The 22,002-nt window shown below is 36.1% G+C and overlaps 2 protein-coding genes across 2 annotated transcripts; one reads left to right on the top strand and one right to left on the bottom strand.

Annotated features, from left to right (window-relative positions):
- Positions 1-282: 282 nt before the first annotated feature.
- On the top strand, positions 283-2,029 carry LOC125271473. Its single transcript, XM_048195528.1, has 2 exons — positions 283-648; positions 1,131-2,029. Exons 1-2 carry the CDS (start codon positions 534-536, stop codon positions 1,817-1,819), a joined length of 804 nt encoding a protein of 267 aa, XP_048051485.1. The 5' UTR covers positions 283-533; the 3' UTR covers positions 1,820-2,029.
- Positions 2,030-6,591: 4,562 nt separating this feature from the next.
- On the bottom strand, positions 6,592-17,754 carry LOC125272751 (interferon-induced protein 44-like). Its single transcript, XM_048197845.1, has 8 exons — positions 17,649-17,754; positions 14,046-14,103; positions 13,786-13,819; positions 13,242-13,449; positions 12,951-13,097; positions 12,489-12,660; positions 12,058-12,158; positions 6,592-8,162 (listed from the first exon to the last, which is right to left on the bottom strand). The coding sequence occupies exons 2-8, from the start codon at positions 14,083-14,085 to the stop codon at positions 7,992-7,994; spliced, it is 873 nt and encodes a 290-aa protein (XP_048053802.1). The 5' UTR covers positions 14,086-14,103; positions 17,649-17,754; the 3' UTR covers positions 6,592-7,991.
- Between the last annotated feature and the right edge of the window lie 4,248 nt (positions 17,755-22,002).

The raw sequence follows: 22,002 nt of genomic DNA on the forward strand, positions 1-22,002 counted from the left end.
GTCAAATATGGTATGTATGTTCATATGATGTTGCTGTTTGCAAAACCAGAGGCAGGAGGTGATGTGAGTCCCTCCTGCTTTAAGGAGCATATCTTGTATTGCACTTTTTCTTCTTGTTTATGATGTTTGTCTCTGCATGTTGGAATCTTCTTGTGTTCAGTGTTTTTCAGGTTATAGAGGTGTCAAATGGTATGTATGACATGTTCTTGTTTTTAATCTATCCTTGTTCAGTTTTAATATAGTTCCTAGTTGTTCCTGACACTGACTTATACTCTCAAGAAGCACCCAGTAGATTTGTACTGCACTTAAATCATTTACCATTCAGGGACTTTATTGGAGCAAAACATGTATTGCTGCCGCTATCTCTGTCACCATGTGTTGAGTTACATGTTATGAATATTTGTAGAAAAGTCAATTAATGTCTTTCAATAACTGCAATTACTAGGTGCTCTTGAGGTGTCTTGTTTTGCCATGATCTCATTGATGAAACTTTCTTTTGAAGGTATCTGTCAGTCATTGGCTTTGTCATCAACATGGACACATTGTTGATGATGATTCCTGACCTGCTCCAAGTTCAGCGTTATGTCTGCACATACCGTTTCAGTCAGGATCACTTGGAGCTTTTGTTCAATTCTGTCAGGGCATCAGGTATAATTTTCATATTTATAATTCGTTTTTTTAGTCCATGGGCCAGACCAGATATTGGTACCTTCTGGGTGGGCAAATTATAGTAGAATTTTATATATATATATATATATATATATATATATATATATATATATATATATATAGTACCTATACATCCCTAGTTTACAGTATGTTTTGATGTGATAGACCTCTCAGACTGGTCACTTATTGGTGGCTATCACTTCATGAAGTAATCCACCCCCTAAAGTAAACGGCACATCAGACACCAGTGTGTATCTTTTTTATAGCCTACCTTTGGAAGAAACATAGTTATACAGTTATTACCTTACTTACCTTTTATAGCCTACCTGTGGGAAAAAAATGGTTATACAGTTTCCTTACTTAACCTCAGAAGATATATCTATTATGACTCTGACTGTCCTCATTAAACATCTCTGTAATCTAAGTGTGTAAAGGCTTTTTTTTTTTTTTTTTTTTTTTAGGAGGCTGGAATAACAATCCAACTGCAGGGCAGTTCCAAGGCATTTTCCGTCGTCTGATGGTCCGTTGTGGTGTCTCACCAAGTGGGTCAGGCAACGTGGCAGCACAAGATGAAACTGTGTCCCTATCAGCTGCAGACATGCACTCTGTTTTAATGGCAGAGGAAGAGCTTCTGTCCCCATTTGCAAACATTCCTGCAGTCATATGTGACCACAGTTACCTGCCCACCCGCTTTGGTGGTCTTGTGGACAATGCCCTTGTCTACATTTCAGGGTTTGTTGTCAGAAAAATTCTGAAAAAACTGTCCTGTGAGATGTGCCGTGCAAGCCTCGTCACAGCTGCTGTACCCTCATCTTTTGACCAGAGCTACCACCTGCTTGAACTTAAAAACAATGGTGGGCTGATGATCCCCTCAGAGGGAACAGTGAAGGTGGTCAGAGCAGCAGAGCGTGTGATTCGACAAAACTCAAAGGAACAAGGTGTCCGTGTGTCCTTCGTCAACCGATTCGTTTGGGCGGAGATTGGTTCAGAGGATGTGTTCTTACTCGGGGAGCACATTGCAGACACCCAATTCGGAATTGAGAACCATCATTTCATGCTTGTGTCATTTGTGGTGTCTGTATTTCACAAAGTAAGGCTGCACCACATCGCAAAATTAACTACCCTGGAGTTACAGAGTGCAAGCATATGAAAGAAGCTGTGTAAAACAGTTCTTTTTAAATGATTTTAGCTCCCCAGTCCCAGTTGCAAGCCTGACAGGGTAATGTAAGATGTTGGAATGACCTGGAATTATAACGTTTACTTTTCCAGGCCTTTAAAAAAAAATTCTGAGCTGGTACAGTATATATGGGAGCTTGTGTGAGTGTGTGTGTGTGTGTGTGTGTGTGTGTGTGTATGTGAGTGAGTGAGTGAGTGAGTGAGTGAGAGAAAAATAAATTCAAATGAACAATCAAACTTGTTTCTTTATTAAAATATAAAATTCATTCATTTATACATTTATCAATATGCCATTGTGTGTGTGTGTGTGTGTGAGAGAGAGAGAGAGAGAGAAATAAATTCAAATGAACAATCAAACTTGTTTCTTTTTTAAAATATAAAATTCATTCATTTATACATTTATCAATATGCCATAGCCTACCATATGTCTTTGTTAAAGAGCGTAATACAAAGTCTTTCAACATGAAAGCAGAATTTTTCAATGTGTGACAGCGTCCTGTATCATAACTAAGTCAAATCGTGTGAAAATCCGGTAAAAATGTTTTATGATTATGATATTGTAGTTGAGGATATATCTTCCTCAGTAGAAATAAATGCGGGGGGGCGGCGCATTGGGGACCCATCCAAGATGGCGCCGCACTGATACGTCCGCTCCAATAGGCAGCAGCGTCAGTCTATGAGGCGTCTACGTATATTATGTCTATGGTTTCAGCTATGTGTGGCCAATCAGCGCTGCTAGGGCACCTTTAATAAGGACAGTCAGATGCTGCCACCTACTGGTGTTATGATATAACCTGCAGAAAGACTGAATAATCTCCACCTCTAATGCCGTCTGCCACACACAGAAAAGCAGAGCGATGGAAACAATTTTTGTCAGGAATGAATTGCAGAGGCTGTGAGGGATAGCCTATATGCTGTGATTTTAATGGGTCGTACGTAGTAATTTAAAGGGTTAGATCACCCAAAAATGAAAATTATCCCATGATTTACTCACCCTCAAGCCATCCTAGGTGTATATGACTATCTTCTTTCAGACAAATACAAACAGAAATATATTTAAAAATATCCTTGCTCTCTAAAGATTTATAATGATAGTGAATGGGGGCAAGATTTGAAGCCCAAAATAAATGTATCCATCCATCATAAAAAGTAATCCACACAGCTCCAGGGGGTTAATAAAGACCTTCTAAGCGAAGCAATGGGTTTTTATAAGAAAAATATTTGTATTTAAAAATTTATAAAGTAAAATAACTAGCTTCTGGCAGATGGCCGTACGTCTCGATTTGCGAATTGAATTGTGCTCATCTGAAAGAAGTTAGTCATATACACCTAGGATGGCTTGAGTGTGAATAAATCATGGGATAATATTCAATTTTGGGTGAACTACACACTGATTGTTTAGTTGATAAAACGTCGCTCAGGAAAAAAAAATCAGTAGTCAAAAACTTCATAAAACTTTATCCTGCCTTTATCCCTCAACGCCTCATTTTCATCTTTTCACACTTCCAGGGTTCTCCGAAGGAAATCTTTACAGTTGGGTGAATAGAAACAATACTCTTCTATAGTGGTGAATGGAAACTTTTTTTTTTTTGCTTTCCCATTTGCTCCAATAGCAAAAGAAAAAGTCAATGATAGCATTTCTATGACTTTCCAGAAGAGAGAAAAATAAAGAGAGATTTATCACGGTGGTCAGAAGAGAAAAAGATGTCAAATTTGCGGTGACTCTCAGCTGTTGTCTTAGAAACATACACACAGCATTGACTAGTTTTGTAAAAAAAAAATGATGCCAAAGTTAAAATAAAACAAAATGTTAATAACTGTATTACAATGTTAATATGTGGTAATGGGTTATCGGCATCGGCATTGCAGTCTGTGAAAAGGGTCCATTGGGCTGCATAACTCCACTCGACTAATCAGATTTAAGTATGTATATGCATATACAATAATCATGTGTTCTGTATGAATTGAACACTAATTGATGACTGATTCATAAAATCTCCCGTTTTTTCACCATCAAAGTGTTCATTCAGCAAGAGGTGAGGACTGTAGACCCTCAGGTGATCGTGGTGCAGCCACAAAGGGTTGTTGTTTTGGGTGACACACCAACAGTAACTGTGTGCCAGTACTGTCATAAGAGCATCATCACTAATATGGAATATAAACCTGGTTTTGTTGCATGGGGCAAAATCGTGGTAACTGCGGAAGACTTTGGAAGACTTTTTTTTTTTTAATACATCTGTCATTAGGGCCCGAGCACCGATGGTGTGAGGACCCTATTGTAATTGCTTGGCCGATTCTTCTTCTTCTCTGAAATGAATCACATTTTTGAGGGCCTAAACATGCTCGAAAACTCTGAAACTTTGCACACACGTCAGAATTGGTGAAAATTTATGTCTGATATGGGTTTCACAATTAGGTGTGCTAAAATGGCCCGATAGCAACATCTACAAAATTTCAATCAAGCGCCCTCCTGGGTGTAAAATCTGAAAACCCAACAGGAATTGAGATTGAGATTTTGAATTGTCTTTGCAAAATTTTGGCAGTTTTTGCCATTTCCAGACATTGTACTTTAATGAACTCCTCCTAGAGCTTTAATCAGATCAACATCATATTTGGTCAGTCTAATCTAAAGTCTTTGTGACATTAAATTGCGAAGATCTAGAGTATTCACTCAGGGGCGTGTCTGTGGCGGCCTGGCAAAATTTGATGTTTCGCCATGAAACAGGAAGTTGTTACATTTAGGCCCCGTCCACACGGAGACGCGTTTCAGTGAAACCGCACAAAATTTTTTATCGGCTAGGCGTTTCGTCCACACTGATCCGGCGTTTTCGAAAGGTGAAACCAGTATTTTTTGAAACCGGAGTGGAAAAATTTGAAAACGCTGTCTTGGCGTTATCGTGTGGACGGGGCAATCCATATAATTTTCTGAAACGATGATGTCATCACCCCACATGTTGAACCTAGTCAGACGCGCTAACACACAAAACACAAAACAACAGCAATAGCAGATGCTTGCGTTTATGCTGCAGAAGCTACTGAACCAAAATAAAGTTTTATTTCTAAGCTTTGCTAAAGTTTGTATTCAGCACGCAAGGTTTATGCGCATGCTCCAAGTCTTCTTCGCTGCTTTAAGTGCATTTCTGTGGCAGAATTACAGTGCCACACAATGGTCTGGCATGTATACTACACCGTTTTGAGTCGTTTCAGTGGTTTCGTGTGGACGCAGATATTTTTTGAGACGAGGAAAAAAAAAGATTGGTTTAGGGTAGCCTAAGCTCCGGCTTCGTGTGGACGTAGCCTCAGGCATACAATGTAGGATCTGCTCCAAACATTACATGATTTTTTAGAGTCCTGAACTGAAGACATATGCATGGCAATATTCAGTTACAGTCAAAGCGCCTCCTGTAGGCAACAGGAAATGACATGTTTTACACTGTGATTAACTCCTCATAGAGATTTAACCAGAACCACATCATATTTGGTCAGTCTAATCTAAAGGCCTTTGAGATGTTGAATTGCAAAGATCTCGAGTTTTCATTGAAGGGTGTGTCCGTGGCAGACTGTCAAAGTCTGATGTTTTGCCATAAAAGAGAGAGTTTTTGTAACTCAGTGCCTGATCTGTCCCAAACTTCACATGTGTAATACGAGTCCTGGCCTAAAGACATCTATATGCCAATATTCAGGTCACAAGTTCATGTGTCCATATAATCTTAGCGTAAGTGGTAAACAGATTTGGCTTGCTGTCTGCCATAGAGGGGCTTGGAAAGGATATTCTACTCAAGCTCTGATTGCCTCCCTAGAAAAAACACCAGCAAATAAAGAAAACATCTTCATTATTTTGACAACACATGCGCTGCAAAAGTTCACAACACATGCAAATAGAGAAACGCACTGCAAATAGCACATACCAGGCCAGCGATCTCAAGCCCCTTCTGCGATGATCTGAATGATGATGATGATGATGTGATTAGGCTTGTAGAATTAAATTAATATTTTAATTTGACCCGCAATAATTTATAGCGCATTACTCATAACCGACGTGCTGTAATAAGATTAGCTTTTTCATTTAAAAAAACAACAACAACTTGTTTAACACCTATATCTCTTCTCATTTTTTTCAATACGTATGGGCCACAAGAGAAATATTAAGAAATAAATTAAGGTTAAATAGTGTTATCAGAACATGTTGAAGTAGAACTCTCACAACTTAGATTTTAGTTTCACTTTCTGCGGTCAATAATTGACTGGGATTTGAGACATAAAATTAAGTAAATTATTAAAAAACATATTATTTATTAATAATATTTTTAACGCAAAATAATACCCCCCAAATCATTTGTCCTGGTGCTGGGATTGGCACAGACCACAATGAAAATGTTATAATGGAACACCAACAAGTGATGTACCTGGCTGGGAACACTGGCTGGAATTGTTCAATGTTTACTCTTTTTTGTTGTTGTTGTTGTTGTTGTTGTTTTGTTTATCTTAACATTCTGATCGTATGTGCATCATAAGCAGGTTGCAGGCCCATTTGCAGCACATTTATGTATTTGCATGTGCTGTGGACTTTTGCAGCGCATTTCTCGATTTGCATGTGTTGTGAACTTTTGCAGTGCATGTGTTATCAAACTGATGAAGATGTTTTCTTTATTTACAGGTATTTTTTCTATTTGCATGTGTTTTCTTCATTTGCAGCGCGTTGAGATCTCTCGACCACCATAAGATGCACAGAATGTGGGAAAACAATTAAACGACAACAGCAAATTTAATGAGACATTGCAACCGCAAAGGTTAGTCACAATTGCATACTGCCATTATAAAGCTCGGATGCATCAGGATATTTATTCATATATCTACGATTGTCTTCATCAGAAACAAGAAAGTCATATACACCTAGGATGGCTTGAATAAAGCTTGGGGTAATTTTCATTTGAAAGTGAACTAATCCTTTAATATACAAAATAAAGGACATGCAATATTATTTGGGCTACATATTCAATTCAATTCACATTTATTTGTACAGCGCTTTTCACAATACATCTTCAAAGCAGCTTTACAGAGAATGCATGTCAACATTACAATTAGAGAATGCTGTAAGCTAATAATGTAATAATTTAGGCAATTAATTTACAAGCAGTTTAACTGAAGGAAGAAGCAAAGAGCTTCTGGAAATAATCAATTACATATTAAAAATAATTAGGATATATAGAAATGTGTGAATGTGCATGTTGATCCAGATGTTGCGTTATCTGTAGTTCTTGCAGGAGTTGGCACCATCTCTTCAAAGGTCAGAAATAATAGTCTCTTCTGTGTTTGTTGCAAAGATATCTAATTATGATGATGATAATAATAAAAATAATAACTTGCTTGGCTATTGCATTGTTGTGTATATCTATCTATCTATCTATATCTATATAACTAGATACTTGAGTAGTTTTTTCATTGGATACTTTTTAAATATTGAGTAAATATTTCTAGAAGTACTTGTACTTTTACTTGAGTACAGTTTTTGGATACGAAAACTCATGAAACTTTGCACACACGTCAGAATTGGTGAAAATTTATGTCTGATATGGGTTTCACAATTAGGTGTGCTAAAATGGCCCGATAGCAACATCTACAAAATTTCAATCAAGCGCCCTCCTGGGTGTAAAATCTGAAAACCCAACAGGAATTGAGATTGAGATTTTGAATTGTCTTTGCAAAATTTTGGCAGTTTTTGCCATTTCCAGACATTGTACTTTAATGAACTCCTCCTAGAGCTTTAATCAGATCAACATCATATTTGGTCAGTCTAATCTAAAGTCTTTGTGACATTAAATTGCGAAGATCTAGAGTATTCACTCAGGGGCGTGTCTGTGGCGGCCTGGCAAAATTTGATGTTTCGCCATGAAACAGGAAGTTGTTACATTTAGGCCCCGTCCACACAGAGACGCGTTTCAGTGAAACCGCACAAAAATTTTTATCGGATAGGCGTTTCGTCCACACTGATCCGGCGTTTTCGAAAGGTGAAACCAGTATTTTTTGAAACCGGAGTGGAAAAATTTTAAAACGCTGTCGTTATCGTGTGGACGGGGCAATCCGTATAATTTTCTGAAACGATGATGTCATCACCCCACATGTTGAACCTCTGCCCACCTCTGATTTTAACTGTCCACTTGGTCGTCCACATAGTCACTGGCAAAATTGAGAATATTTTTCAGTGCATCTAAAATCAGAATGTCTGCTGTTGTGTTAGTAGCATGTTCCTCATGGTAGTTTTTCACAGGATAAATGCAGCTCACAGGAACTCCCAGTTTGAAAGAACACTCCTCCATCTGCAAAAGGCATTGATTTTAAAAAACAAACAAACAATGAAATAATGTTTTTGCTAAATACTATGTAGATGACAGAAAACTATAGGAAAGTACAATAAAACATTATGTGCATACACTGAAAGAGTGAGATGACGATCATTTGTTTAAAATGCATATTTATATAATCAATTTTTTTTTTTTTTTTTTTGTCTTAAGACAAAACACTCCCCAAAGGGGTAAAAATTGTTCAAATAGTATTTTTGCTTGACACTAGAGTGAACATATACTTGCTTTACTGACTGCAGAATTTATTATGGGCTTTTTTATTTCTTCTGGTGTTTATTTAGTCCATAACAAAAGTATTTTGTATTTTAAAAAGGCATCACAAACATTAAGGTCTTTCAAAGTTGTCTTTATATTTATATTAAGTAAACATTGAAATTAAATGCTGACTAACACTTCCTATAACACCAGAACACTGTTCTGGTATATAACAGCAGAACCGGGAACACTTCCTGTAACACCAGATGTACTCGTTACATCAGAAGAAGAATGGCATCTACGCTAATATTAGTCTTTCTGTTTATCCTGAGGTTTACCGAGTCAAACGGATCCAGGCCATATCCAGGTGAGACCAAGGACCTGCACCTAGGCACGATCACAACGCAGCCCTGAAGTAAGCAGAGATTGAGTCAACTATCATCCACTGTGAAGGCCTCATCAACACGACAACCAGTGGTGCAGCTCCTCAACAACCGTCCATACCGGCATGATGAATACGATCCTCAACTGGATGGAACTGAAATAAATACTTTGAATTTTGCGATCCTATCGGACTTATGATATAGCAGCCTGAATCGTAACAAAGCACTGTTTGCACTGAACTGGCCCCCTGACTAAGCCTGGTTTCTCCCAAGGATTTTTTTCTCTATTTTAACACCTATTTGCCACTTGTCTGCCACCTGATGTCAACTGTTGGAGTTTGGGTTCCTTGCCGCTGTCGCCTTTGGCTTGCTTAGTTGGGGACACTTGACATTTGACTTGACATTTGATATTCAACAGTGCTTTGATCTGCCTGCATTGACACTATTCTTTAAGAGCTGCTGTGCAGCCAAAAATACCAGTTATCAATGTAAAGCTGCTTTGACACAATCTACATTGTAAAAAGCGCTATATAAATAAAGGTGACTTGACTTGACTTGACTAACAAAATGCTTCTAGTTTTATATCACTAGTTTGTCTTTTGTTTATGGTGAAATTAAGTAACGGACTGACATTAAAGGTGCCCTAGAACGTTTTTTCACAAGATGTAATATAAGTCTAAGGCAGGGGTCTCAAACTCAAATTGGCAGAGGGCCGTTGCTGTGATTGACACCTCATAGGAGGGCCATATTAACATTCAAGCGTAAAAAAGCGCAACATTTCAGAAAATTTACTTTCCTTTGCATTATTTCTCATTTACTTCAAATTTCATTAGGCCTACTAAAATATTTTTATACCTATACTATAAATATCATTTTTACCATACTAAATGTAAACAGCAGTGTCTCTCTCATTGTTACAGAGTGTAATATAATAATATAATACTATTAATAATATAATACTACTAATATACTAATATAATACTATTAAGTGCAATAGTCTGGTGCAACTTCTCACATCCAACAAGGTGCATGGAATAAAAAATATAGTAATTTAGGAACAAAACCAGCAACACTTGTGGCGTGGAGGGGTCAGAAATAAACAAAAAACTGGAGCTATATATCAACTTTATTTTGCCAAAAAATAAAAATCTCTCATTGTTACATGCATTATTAGTTTTTAACATCTAGTGGAAGTATTTTCCCTTACTTTATGTTAGCTTAAATAACATTAAAATCTTGCACTGAACAACACTGTACTGAACAAATACAATCCCTGAATGCATTTGTACACTCTTCTGTTTCTTGACAGACACCTGCAGCGCTTCTGCTCACACATTTTATCAAGATGCCGTTTGAGCATCGGTAACGTTTAATGGTTGCATCGGACGCGTTTCGGTGGTTTAAATCGACGCTCGTGACTTAAAGTCGAGTGCTTTTACCGTAATTTAAGCCGCGCACACACTTATTAGGCAAGCGCGCTCATAATAGAAGCGACGCGGTTGAGAGCGCAGCTCATGGTTGCATAGCAACGACAGACGCCACTGGAGCAAAAGCGCTTTGGAAAGGAGGAGAACGCGGCGCGGCCGCTTATGTGAATGCCCCCATAGAACGGCGACTTTTCTTTGCATATCAGACAGGTAGCAACTAGAGAATAATCATAATAATTTAGCGGGCCGGATTATGTTTTATTTTTGAGATCAATTGCGGGCCGGGTAGAGGGGGAGGGCGGGCCGTAATGGCCCGCGGGCCGGCAGTTTGAGACCACTGGTCTAAGGTGTCCCCTGAGTGTGTATGTGAAGTTTCAGCTCAAAATACCCCATAGATTTTTTAAATAAATTTTTTTAACTGCCTATTTTGGGGCATCATTAAATATGCGCCAATTCAGGCTGCGGCCCCTTTAAATCCTTGCGCTCCCTGCACCTGAGCTCTCGACTAAAGAACAGTGCATAAACAAAGTTCACACAGCTAATATAACCCTCAAAATGGATCTTTACAAAGTGTTCGTCATGCATACTGCATGCATACATTGGATTATGTGAGTATTGTATTTATTTGGATGTTTACATTTGATTCTGAATCAGTTTGATGGTGCTCCGTGGCTAAAGCTAACATTACACACTGTTGGAGAGATTTATGAAGAATGAAGTTGTGTTTATGAATTATACAGACTGCAAGTGTTTAACAATGAAAATAGCGACGACTCTTGTCTCCGTGAATACAGTAATAAACGATGGTAACTTTAACCACATTTAACAGTACATTAGCAACATGCTAACGAAACATTTAGAAAGACAATTTACAAATATCACTAAAAATATCATGTAATCATGGATCATGTCAGTTATTATTGCTCCATCTGCCATTTTTCGCTGTTGTCCTTGCTTGCTTACCTAGTCTGATGATTCAGCTGTGCACAGATCCAGACGTTAATACTGGCTGCCCTTGTCTAATGCCTTGAACATGAGCTGGCATATGCAAATATTGGGGGCGTACATATTAATGATCCCGACTGTTACATAACAGTCGATGTTATGTTGAGATTCACCTGTTCTTCGGAGGTCTTTTAAACAAATGAGATTTACATAAGAAGGAGGAAACAATGGAGTTTGAAACTCACTGTATGTCATTTCCATGTACTGAACTCTTGTTATTCAACTGTGCCAAGGTAAATTCAATTTTAAATTCTATTGCACCTTTAAGAGCTCCTCCAGAGGGCCCTCCTTTTGTCTCTGTGTTACTATTAAGGACTACATTGCCCACGATCCTTTGCCTGGACTCATTATGGCTTCATTCAGCACACTTGTGTATTACATTGTTTGCTCTGGCTTATTTAAGTGGTGTTTTCCTGCACATTCTTTGTGTATTGCTTTAATTTTACTGTGTCTGAGCTGTGTTCTTGTCTTCTACCTGGTTGTTGGTATTTTACTTGAATTATCTTAATCTCTGTATGTTGGGACCTTTGCCTGCTTTAGACTACTCTTTGGATTACCTCCATCAAAACTGCATTTGGATCTTCAGCCAAGTCTCAGAGCTGAGATTATAACAGTAACATTTTGGCTTGTGTCTAAAAAAATACTGATTATGTTCTGTACAATAAATATTTATTTTTACTTTGGGAAAATAAATATTTTGGACTAAAGTTTAAACCAAAAAATATATATAATTTGAAAAAAAAAAAAAAAAGCCCATAACAAATTAGGTATTTTTATTATAAGTTGGTCCAAATTGTTTTTTTCAGTGTATTACTTGGTCGCAAATATAAATCCCAGTACCTTCTGTTTTATTTTTTTGCTTGTGTAGATCTTCTTAAGGTCTTTTTTAACTAGTGGACACGCTTCATCCACCTTGGTCATGACTATGGCTTGAGGAATGCCTGTGGTACAATGAACAAGAATTACATACTGTATATTCCACAATACAAAATAAACTGTATTTACACAAATTATACTTTTAAGATTGTGTGTATAGCTTCTTTAATGGTCATTGTGTATTTTGTTATAGTTATTCATGAATCTCTGAGTAGTAAATTTTCTGCACATTTGAGTTTATCTTAAGATTGGCTATATGATATTGAGATCCAACAAATCAAATGGGACTCATACAGAACTATTACAAATATTTTGTATATATTTCATATTTTAAGAGCCAGGGATGACACTTGGTATAAAATATGGTATTTTTGAGAATAACCTTAGTTAGTTACCCAAGTCTCGTGCTTTCTCCCGAACTTCTCTCATTTGCCAAATCATTTCCTCATTAATCATAGAAACAGTGTTAGCAGGAAGAACAGCCACCAGACAGTGAATCTTGTCTTTCAGAATGGGATTGTTGTTGTACTTTGGGTCTTCTTTAGTAATTGGTTTTACTGGGTTAAACTGAAGAGACAGAAAAACTAAATAAACTACAAGAATGTTTTGCATTATGGAAATCAACAACAACAATAGAACTGAAAAAAAAGTTGACCTGTAGACTAGTTAGACATCTTAAAATGTAGTATCACATGCATGGCACTCTTTTGCACAGAATCAGTTTTCCAGCATTTCTGGAATAAAGTTTATCACACTTTTTTGAGCAATCAGCTCAGGTTTACTTCCACACTATGCAAAAGGACTTTATGATACAGTGCTTGAATGAGAAATCTGAAGTTTGTATTAAATGCACTTACAGTATAACCATCGTTGATGTGACCATTTAATAACTGGATGATGTCATTAGTCTTTATTCCAAAATTTTTGTCCATACCGGCGATGTCAGTGAACGCGAAAGGAAGGAAGGAGCCAGCCCTCTCATTCTTGACTTTGTATGTTTTGCACTGAGAAAAAAGATTTAATAACAAATGAAAGTGATTTCATTCCTGTCATGGAAATTACAGCAGTGCTTCTTAATATGGCTTTCATATAAATATATAATATCTATACATGTATCTAATATATACATTTAACATTGTAGCTTATACCTGCACAGTGAACGTTTTTTCAGCATTTAATGATGAATTTGCCAGGGCTCTGGTAGTGATGTAACCCTGGAAAGCACTATTCACAGAGTTGAAGAAGCTTGATTTTCCAGCACCTACTGGTCCATGCAGAAGAATTCGGAGAGGGTTGACTTCTTGGTTGCCAGGTTGGAAGTTGGTTACTGTTTTCAAAAGTTTTTGTCCATCTTCACTAGAAAGGGAGTTTAAAGCGGGTGGTCGCTTTTGTGAGCATAACCCATAGTCTTATATGCATAAAAGTATAAAATGCAAGATACGAGATGAGAATATGTTTTTAAAATATTCCAAGAATTTCTAATCAATTAAGTATTTGTATAATACTTTAAAAATGCAAGAAGAAAATTTTACAAGAAACATGAAACTGGCATGTTTGCTGGCTATAGTGGAAAAACATTTGACTTCAGTTTGGGCTGCAATTGACCAATGAGAATATTTCAGAGATCAAATGTAAGAGTTAACGAATAAAGCATGTTCTGGCAGGAGAGAAAAAAATGTTTTTAGATCTTACCTCCAGTTTATTGATCTCCATGGCCTGTCATACTCTGTTTGACCAAAAATCATTTTTAGTCATTTTCAGTTTTTATTTATTTATTTACTTAGTCGCTTACTGTTAAATAACTTTTAATAATGCTAGTCACTGTTATACAAATCAAACTTCTTGGAAGAATTCATTTCAGTGTGTGGACATTAATAATTTTTTCAGGACAATATATAACCTTAATTTTTATTTCACTGAAAATAATAATAATAATAATAATAATAATTTACCTAGAGAAGGAGGAGGTGGTGAAGAATTACTGGATCCCATCTTAACAACGTCTTTGTCCTGGAAGATAAAATATTGGTTAGCAGAATATTATTAAATCTGAAAAAGTAAATAAATAACGTTTGCCACCGTGGTTTTTATTGCTTTTTCTCAGTCCCTCCTAATGTCTTCTTCCCTCCGAGCATCTAATCTCAGGAATGGCCTCTGTGCCACTATGTGAAACGATTTGGTCACTGGAAGTTTTAAAGGGCACCTATAATGCCCCTTCTTACAAGATATAAAATAAGCCTCTGATGTAAAAAGATGTAAAATAAGTCTCCAGTTTTGGGGGGTGGGCAAAAACCAAGTGGCAACCTCCCGTTGCCTCTCTTGACTTGAAGCCAACACAAAAATGACTTAAAACTGCAATTCATTGACTGGCCGCTAGAGACAGACTCCAAAAGGGAGTCAAATTTGTATCTCCCCATGTTAAAATGCCCAGCTTTACAGCAGAAAAAAAAAAAAAAAAGTTTACAATCTGGTACAAAAAGTGGTTTTGGTCTGTACAGCTTATTTTGCCCTTCATGACAACTGTGAGGGGGGTGAGGGTTTTTTTTTTTTTTTTTTTTTTGTTTATAACTAATCAGTTTAAATTATATTAAGCCTTAAAGTTATGCATAATGGATGGATTGATGGATTGCCACTGCTGTTTTAGTTCTATTATACAATGAAATTAATTACATGTCTATAATTAAAATTATTACCACTGTATAATATTTCCTAACACTACAGTCATTAATGAAAATTAAGAGCAGCTTTACTTCAAGCACCGACTTTAAAAAACAACCTGTAACACGGAATATATCTCATTTGTTTCAGTATATGCATGGGCCACAAGAGAATAATGGAATAAACTAAGACGGTATCAGCATATCCCCGTGAGACCCAGAAAAAAAAAAAAGAAAAAAAAAAGTTTTTTGAATTTAGTATTTTTTCACGTCGTTATATTGTTTAGAGCTTAAGAAACAAATGAAAAATAACATTTTTGAAAATTTTTATTTTATTCATATGTAATGCTATGTCCTCTTTAATGGACACCAGGACTAAGTTGTTTAAAAAATAAAATGGCATTAAATGACTGTCACAAATCCCTTGTCTTCCTGAACTCCATTTCCCATGTTCCTCCGGTTCTCCACACCTGCACTCACTTCCCTCTCTTCTCCCCATTAGCACTCATCATCTTCACCTGGACTCAATCATCATCACTCCCATTATATTGCACTCACTCCCTTCACTCCTCGTCCGTTCTCTGTCGTGTTTAGTGTACGTTTGGTGTTTTCTGCCTTTGTTGTTTGAAGTAAAGTATATATTTGTGGAAATCCGTATCTGCCTCATCTCTACACCAGCTACACGTAAAAATGACATGTATAGGCAAAAATAATGGGATTTTTTTTTAAATCACAAATCTATTTTTAGGCTTCAGGATTGTTTTTAAACAAACTTTGTATAAAGAAGATTCTCAACAATGTCATGAAAGATATAATGGAATTAATGTATATACCATTTTACTTTATGCAATATGTAAGAGCCATACATCGGTTTTCCCATTCAATACAATGCATCTAAACACTATCTAATTTGCATATTAATGTGTTCTTGGAGCGTGAAGTGTAATAATAGTAATAATTGGCAACATTTTCATAATAATATCTAATAGGAATATTGATATATAATTTCTTTCCCTATTCACTTGTTGTATCTTCTAAAATTCCTGATAAACATGCTTTAAGTCCTGGTGTTCTCTACAGAGGTCATGTATGAAATCAATGTCCTGTTTCGTAACAGAAAGTCATATTTTGATTTAAACCCCATAGCTAACATTTTCCTGAGATGTTGATTTATGACAAACACTTTGAAAATTAATCTGATTTGAATGATAATTCCAAAATATTATCATATTTCCATAAGAATGCTAATTTTCATTTTCAGTCATATTTAAAGACCAAGAAGTTGTTGTTGGAGCCAGACATTGTAAACTTTCGGGGCTTAGCCCAAATCTATATTTGTCCAATGACATTTTAATTTTCTGTTAACAGCTTTACTGAAAACGAAAGGAGCTTTGTTGTGGTATTCTTGAGTAAAGTTCATAAAAAGTAGGCCTACATTATTTCCCACTGGAATTTGTAAAATTTTGTTGGGTATATCTCCTCTAGGGGGGATATCAATCTGGTGCACTTTGGAAGCTCAAAATTAAGAGCTTGTACTCATGTACAGTGTGCAAATTGAGCAAAAAAACAGCATTGACTTGTAATATAATAATGTTTTAGGCCTAGCCTATATAATTATTCATATGACTAATATCCATATAGGCTATTGTAACAAATGCACTCTAAAATAAATCACACTTTTTAATAGTTACTTTACACAACAGTAGGGAACTTACAACACTTTTGTACTAATTTTTAAGATCCTTGAGCTTTAATTTTGATCACCAGCTGATCGCATGAGCAAAGTGCGCACTTCGCTTTAAAACACACAGCACACACAGACTGTAGGCCTATATATAGCCTACTTAATCGCTGTAGTTTGCTGTTTTATAAAGGCACAAAGCCATATCATGGATTCGAATTTACTTCGTTGGCAAAATACAACGTATAGAGACCATTTATGTTTTAAATTCTCTGTTCATTATGAAACAATCGCGGCACAGGGTCATTAATGGGAAACACTGAATGAACGTTTAGCTGACAAATGTACTAAAGCTGTCATAGCAGTTGTTATATCATAACAAAAACTCTTAAACCGGACCGAACGAGAGTCTTGAGGCCTGCCGCTGAGTGACATGAGGCGTGTCTGTGTTCAACTGCGGTGTGCTTGAACGCGCTGTCGGAGAGAAGAGAGAAAGCGCTGCCGGTGTATGGATGAATACTGTAGAAAAGCGGTATTGAACCGTTTAACATATTTTAATAGAGAGATATGTTTAGAAAAAATATATTTTGACAGCACTGTTAAGAAACCTCAAACCTGAAAGATTCGGGGCTTTTGGAAAAACATTCGGGGCTCCAGCCCCCTTAGCCCACCCCTAGCGCCGCTCTAAACATTTGGTGTCTCTGCAAAGCCCTGAATGTGCTCCTTACAGGACGTCCAGCCATAACACTGTGACATGTAGCCTATTATGTTAGAGAAAATCACTAAAATGTAACGGACAAAAGTCTATTCCTGGTCCAGGAGGATATGCAGCGCCGTCACTTTCACTTTCACTTTTAAAGTTTCGTTTTCAAAATAGATAGGCCTAAATATCAAGTCTGCTTTTTAAAACAAAGAAAATGAGGATGGTTATATGCAACAACAGCAGGAAACTGTTGTTTATATCGTTTAAGTTTGCACATGTCAAAAGAATTATATCCGATCAGAAGCGTGTGACATGATCGCTGAATAAACTAATCGGGCTGATGTGCCGATTTGCAGCAGAATAAGCCTCCCTCATAATCTACTGATAATAATGATTTCAGGAGAGTAAATGTATCATGCCAATTAAACAATTAGAAGCAAATTCTGAAATAATAAATAGCCTACATAACATCAATTGCTTAAAAAAAACAACGAGTAAGAAATGCATAGCCTACCTGACAGTGGATACACGCACAGCGCTGTGGAAGTTCTCTGACGGTTTATTCACACATGGGTGTTAGTGTTGCTCTTGTAATTTCTTTTTTGCAAACCACACCCCCCAGCGACGACTCACGTCCAAGACTCGATTTCATTGGTCAACTCTGTCACAGCGCTGATTGGCCAAACATAGCTTTTTTTTAAAAAGATTCTTTTTTTTTTATTGACATATAAAGACAAAAATTACAGTTCAAAGAATTTAACAACAATAGAATTATAAGCAAACACAAAAACAGTAAGGAAACAAACGAGAAAATAAATAAATATATGAACAATGGAGAAAACAAACGAACAATAAATAAATAAATAAATAAATAAACAAATAAATAAAAATAATAATAATAAAAAAAACCTATGAGCCAGAGGTAATATAACTTAAATTATACTGAAAAAAGAAGAGAAGGGTCCTTTTTTTTTTTTTTTTTTTTTTCTCTTCCTTTTTTCCTTTCCCTTTCCTTCTTCTTTGAACATCATAAAAAGGCATAAATATTATACTTTGTGCACAACGAATTGGACTTTAGGGCTTTGACATTGCTGGAAGAGGAAATAGTGCCCAAATAACATTTCAAATCTTGACAAAAAATAATAAAAAGAGGTTTAAGAGACAAAAATGTACACTTATGTATAAAAAACTTGGCAAGAAAAATAAATAGATTTATAAGAAAGTACTTGTCTTTTAGATTTTTATCGGAGTTATATAATCCAAATAATACATCCTTAAATGTCAAAGAAAAATTTTCAAAAAAAGAAGCATGTATAAATAAACAAAATTTCTTCCAAAAAATAGCTACATGAACACACTCCCAGAAAAGGTGAGGGATAGACTCATCTTCTGCCCCACAAAAAGAGCATAGTGAATCCTTCTCAGGAAACATTTTTTGGATATAAAGATTGACAGGGTAGAAACGGTATAACAACTTAAATGAAACCTCTTTAACCTTATTAGTGATTAAATATTTGTTGGGTAAAGACCACACTTTCTTCCAAGGAATATTATTAAAACAATTACTCCAATAAAATATTACAGAAGGGACAGTGATGATATCATTCTGAAAGAGTTGTCTAATCCTTCTATTCCTGAGAGAAGGACTGGACAAAAAACAAACCTTCCCTATTGTTGTCTCAAAAGGATGAGCCCAAGAGGTAAAAAAAGTTGAAGAGTCTCCTGAGTTTTTTAAAAGAGCAATAGCTCCACTAGGGATAGCATCCATCACTATAGCAAAGTCTCGTGGGGTGACAGGAATACAATATTTAGCTAAAAATTCAGAATAAGAAAACAAAAGACCATTTGAATTTAAAAGTTGAGAAACCAAAAGAATATTGTTAGTAAACCAATCTGGAAAAAAAAGAGTTTTATTTTTATATCGGATATCATGGTTATTCCAAATAAAATACCTGTGGGGACTAAAATTATGTTTGTAAATTAAATGCCAAGCCAAAAGCATCTGTTTATGGAAATTTGATAATTTGATGGGCAATTTAAAAATATTGTAGTTACATACTAAGAGAAAGGGAAGACCACCGACTTTAGAAAAGATATAGTTAGGAATAGTGTTCCATATGGAATCAGAATCAGTCCTCAACCAATTGATCTTAAACGTATTATTTAAAGAAGCGAAGTCAAGAAAGTTAAGACCTCCCTTATCAAAGCTATTTATGACAACAGATTTTTTTAAGTAATGTCTCTTGTGTTTCCATAAAAAGTCAAAGAGCATTCTATCAACCTTCACACAAATTGACTTATCTACATACAAGGAAAGAGCAGGGTAGGTCAATCGAGAAACACCTTCGGCTTTAGCGAGGAGAGCCCTTCCCCGTAAAGATAAGTCCCTTTGGAGCCAGGAGTTAAATTTTTTATTAGCTTTAGTAATTACTGGATCAAAGTTTAATTTTCCTCTCATTTTAACATCTTTACAAACAATGACACCCAAATAACACACTTCGGTCTTAACCGGAATACTATGCAGGAAAGAAGCAGAACAAGACTTTAAGGGAAGGAGTTCACATTTATTTAAATTCAGAAATAAACCGGAAGCTTTAGAAAATAGTTTAATTAGATCAAGAGCGATAGGGATCTGTGAGTCATTTTTTAAAAAGAGTGTAGTATCGTCGGCTAATTGGGTTATAAGAATCTGTTTATCAGCTATATTAATACCTTTTAGTTGACTACTCAACAGAGAAGACGTAAGGAGCTGAGCAGCTAGTAAGAACAAGTAAGGCGATACCGGACAACCCTGGCGAACCCCTCTAAACACATTAAATCTTGGAGAAGTGCCAGATTTAAGATTAATTGAGCAGTTGCCATTTTTGTATAAAGTTTGGACAATTTTGCAAAAGAAATCACCAAAACCAAATTTATACAGGGATTGTAAAATAAAATCATGTTCAAGGGAATCGAAGGCTTTATAAAAATCTAAAAAAAGAATAAAACTTTCATCGCTAATCAGATCATCATAGTCTAACAAATCTAAAACTAGGCGTATATTATTAGCAATATGCCTGTTAGGAATAAAACCTGACTGAGTTTCTTCTATTATTGTACCCAGAACACGTTTCAGTCTTTTAGCCAGTAACAAAGCTAATATCTTATAATCACAATTTAACAAACAGATTGGACGCCAGTTATCAATCAATAAAATGTCTTTCTTAGGTTTAGGTATTAAAGTAAGTAATCCCTGTGATAAAGGTGGATGTGTTTCAGAAGCAATACTCTCCAAATACATCTTAAGCAAGAAAGGTGCTAGCTCTAGGGAAAAGTGTTTGTAAAGTTCGGCTGTCAGCCCATCTGTGCCCGGGGACTTATTGTTCTTAAGAGCTTCAATAGACTCCATTACTTCATCAATGGATATATCTTTATCGCAGGCGATCTTATCTTCATTAGATAATGTCCTAACATCCTTCAAAGACTGGAAAAAGGACAGAGCTGAGTCCTTGCAGTATTTGGATTGGTAAAGATTAGAATAGAAGCTTGCACAAAATGTGCCAATTTCCGTAGGATCAGAAAAAACAGTACCGTTGATATTTAAAGAATTAATAGTTAAACTTCTATAATTATTCTTTTCCATTCTGAAGAAATATGCTGTACTTTGCTCTCCTTGCTCTAACCATCTTCTTCTAGACCGAATAAAAGAGTCTTCTGCCTTAAATTTATATATTGAGTCTAATTGAGTTTGTAGATCAGTAAGTTCTACCAACTCAGCTTCTGACAGACCATCATGCATTTTACCACAGAGAGTCATTATTTTGGAAATGACAGTCTCCTCTTCACATTTTTTAAGTTTAGTTTGATGGCTGCCGAAGTTTCTAGCACATTTGCCAAGTTCGTGTTTAAGAAGCTCCCAATTGAGGCTGTATTTATTTTCCTTTTGTGCTTTGATCCAGTAATACTCAATCAAAAATAAAATATTTTTTCTCAGTTGGTCATGCTTAAGCAAAGAAGAGTTAAGCTTCCAATAAGAAGTTTGAGGACTTGAAGAAGAGAGAGCTAAGGATAGAGGGGATTGAAAAAGAGTTGCTTTGTGATCAGTCATGGGGGAAGGTACTAACAGAAACATTAAAATCTCTGAGAGATTGTGAAACAAGCCAGTAATCAATGCGGGATTGTTTAGAACAACTTTTGTTACACCAAGTATAGGATTTAATGCTTGGAAATTTCTCCCTCCAAATATCAATAATATCAAATTTGTCCATAAATCTCTTTAATTTAGAATTTGTAGAGGCAGACTGTTTAGGTGGTAGTCTATCAAGATTATTATCAGGCACAATATTAAAGTCCCCACCAATGAAAACTAAGGCATTTGGGTATGCATTAAGCCACAGCAATATCTTCTCTTCTATCACTTCAAGCAGTAAGTCATTTTCATGAGAACTATTGTAACCATAGATATTAATTAGTATTACCACAGTGTTATTTAAACAAATGACCATAAGCAAAAAATGTCCACTTGGGTCACTAAAATGGTGTAAAACCTCTCCAGCAAAAAAGTTTTTCAAAGTCAGAACTACCGCTGAACGCTCCGAACCGTGAGCCATCCAAACGTCATTGTTCCACTGATTTTTCCAAAATGCAGTATCGCTGGCAACGGAGTGGGACTCTTGAAAAAAACAAAAGTCAGTCTTGAACGATTTGGCATACAGGAACAAAGCCTTTCGTTTAGTAATGTCTCTTAGACCTCTGGCATTGAGAGAAAAAACAGAAATAGACATACAAAAATAATAATAATAAAAATAGAACTCTGAACAATGAACAGCGAATAAGAAGCTTACTTGTGGAAAATGCTAAAGCAGCTGTCAACAAGGTCAAGTCAAGTA

Source organism: Megalobrama amblycephala, linkage group LG7 (assembly GCF_018812025.1).
Source record: "Megalobrama amblycephala isolate DHTTF-2021 linkage group LG7, ASM1881202v1, whole genome shotgun sequence".
Lineage (NCBI taxonomy): Eukaryota > Metazoa > Chordata > Actinopteri > Cypriniformes > Xenocyprididae > Megalobrama > Megalobrama amblycephala.

What these genes read in the sequence shown, in the direction of transcription:
- LOC125271473 (XM_048195528.1), top strand. Translation starts at nt 534, where the DNA reads ATGGACACATTGTTGATGATGATTCCTGACCTGCTCCAAGTTCAGCGT. An exon ending in CAATTCTGTCAGGGCATCAG is followed by an intron (nt 649 to 1,130) that starts GTATAATTTTCA and finishes TTTTTTTTTTAG; the next exon opens with GAGGCTGGAATAACAATCCA.
- LOC125272751 (XM_048197845.1), bottom strand. Translation starts at nt 14,085, where the DNA reads ATGGGATCCAGTAATTCTTCACCACCTCCTCCTTCTCTAG. An exon ending in AAAAAACGTTCACTGTGCAG is followed by an intron (nt 13,098 to 13,241) that starts GTATAAGCTACA and finishes CTTTTTTCTCAG; the next exon opens with TGCAAAACATACAAAGTCAA. An exon ending in GCAAAAAAATAAAACAGAAG is followed by an intron (nt 8,163 to 12,057) that starts GTACTGGGATTT and finishes TGCCTTTTGCAG; the next exon opens with ATGGAGGAGTGTTCTTTCAA.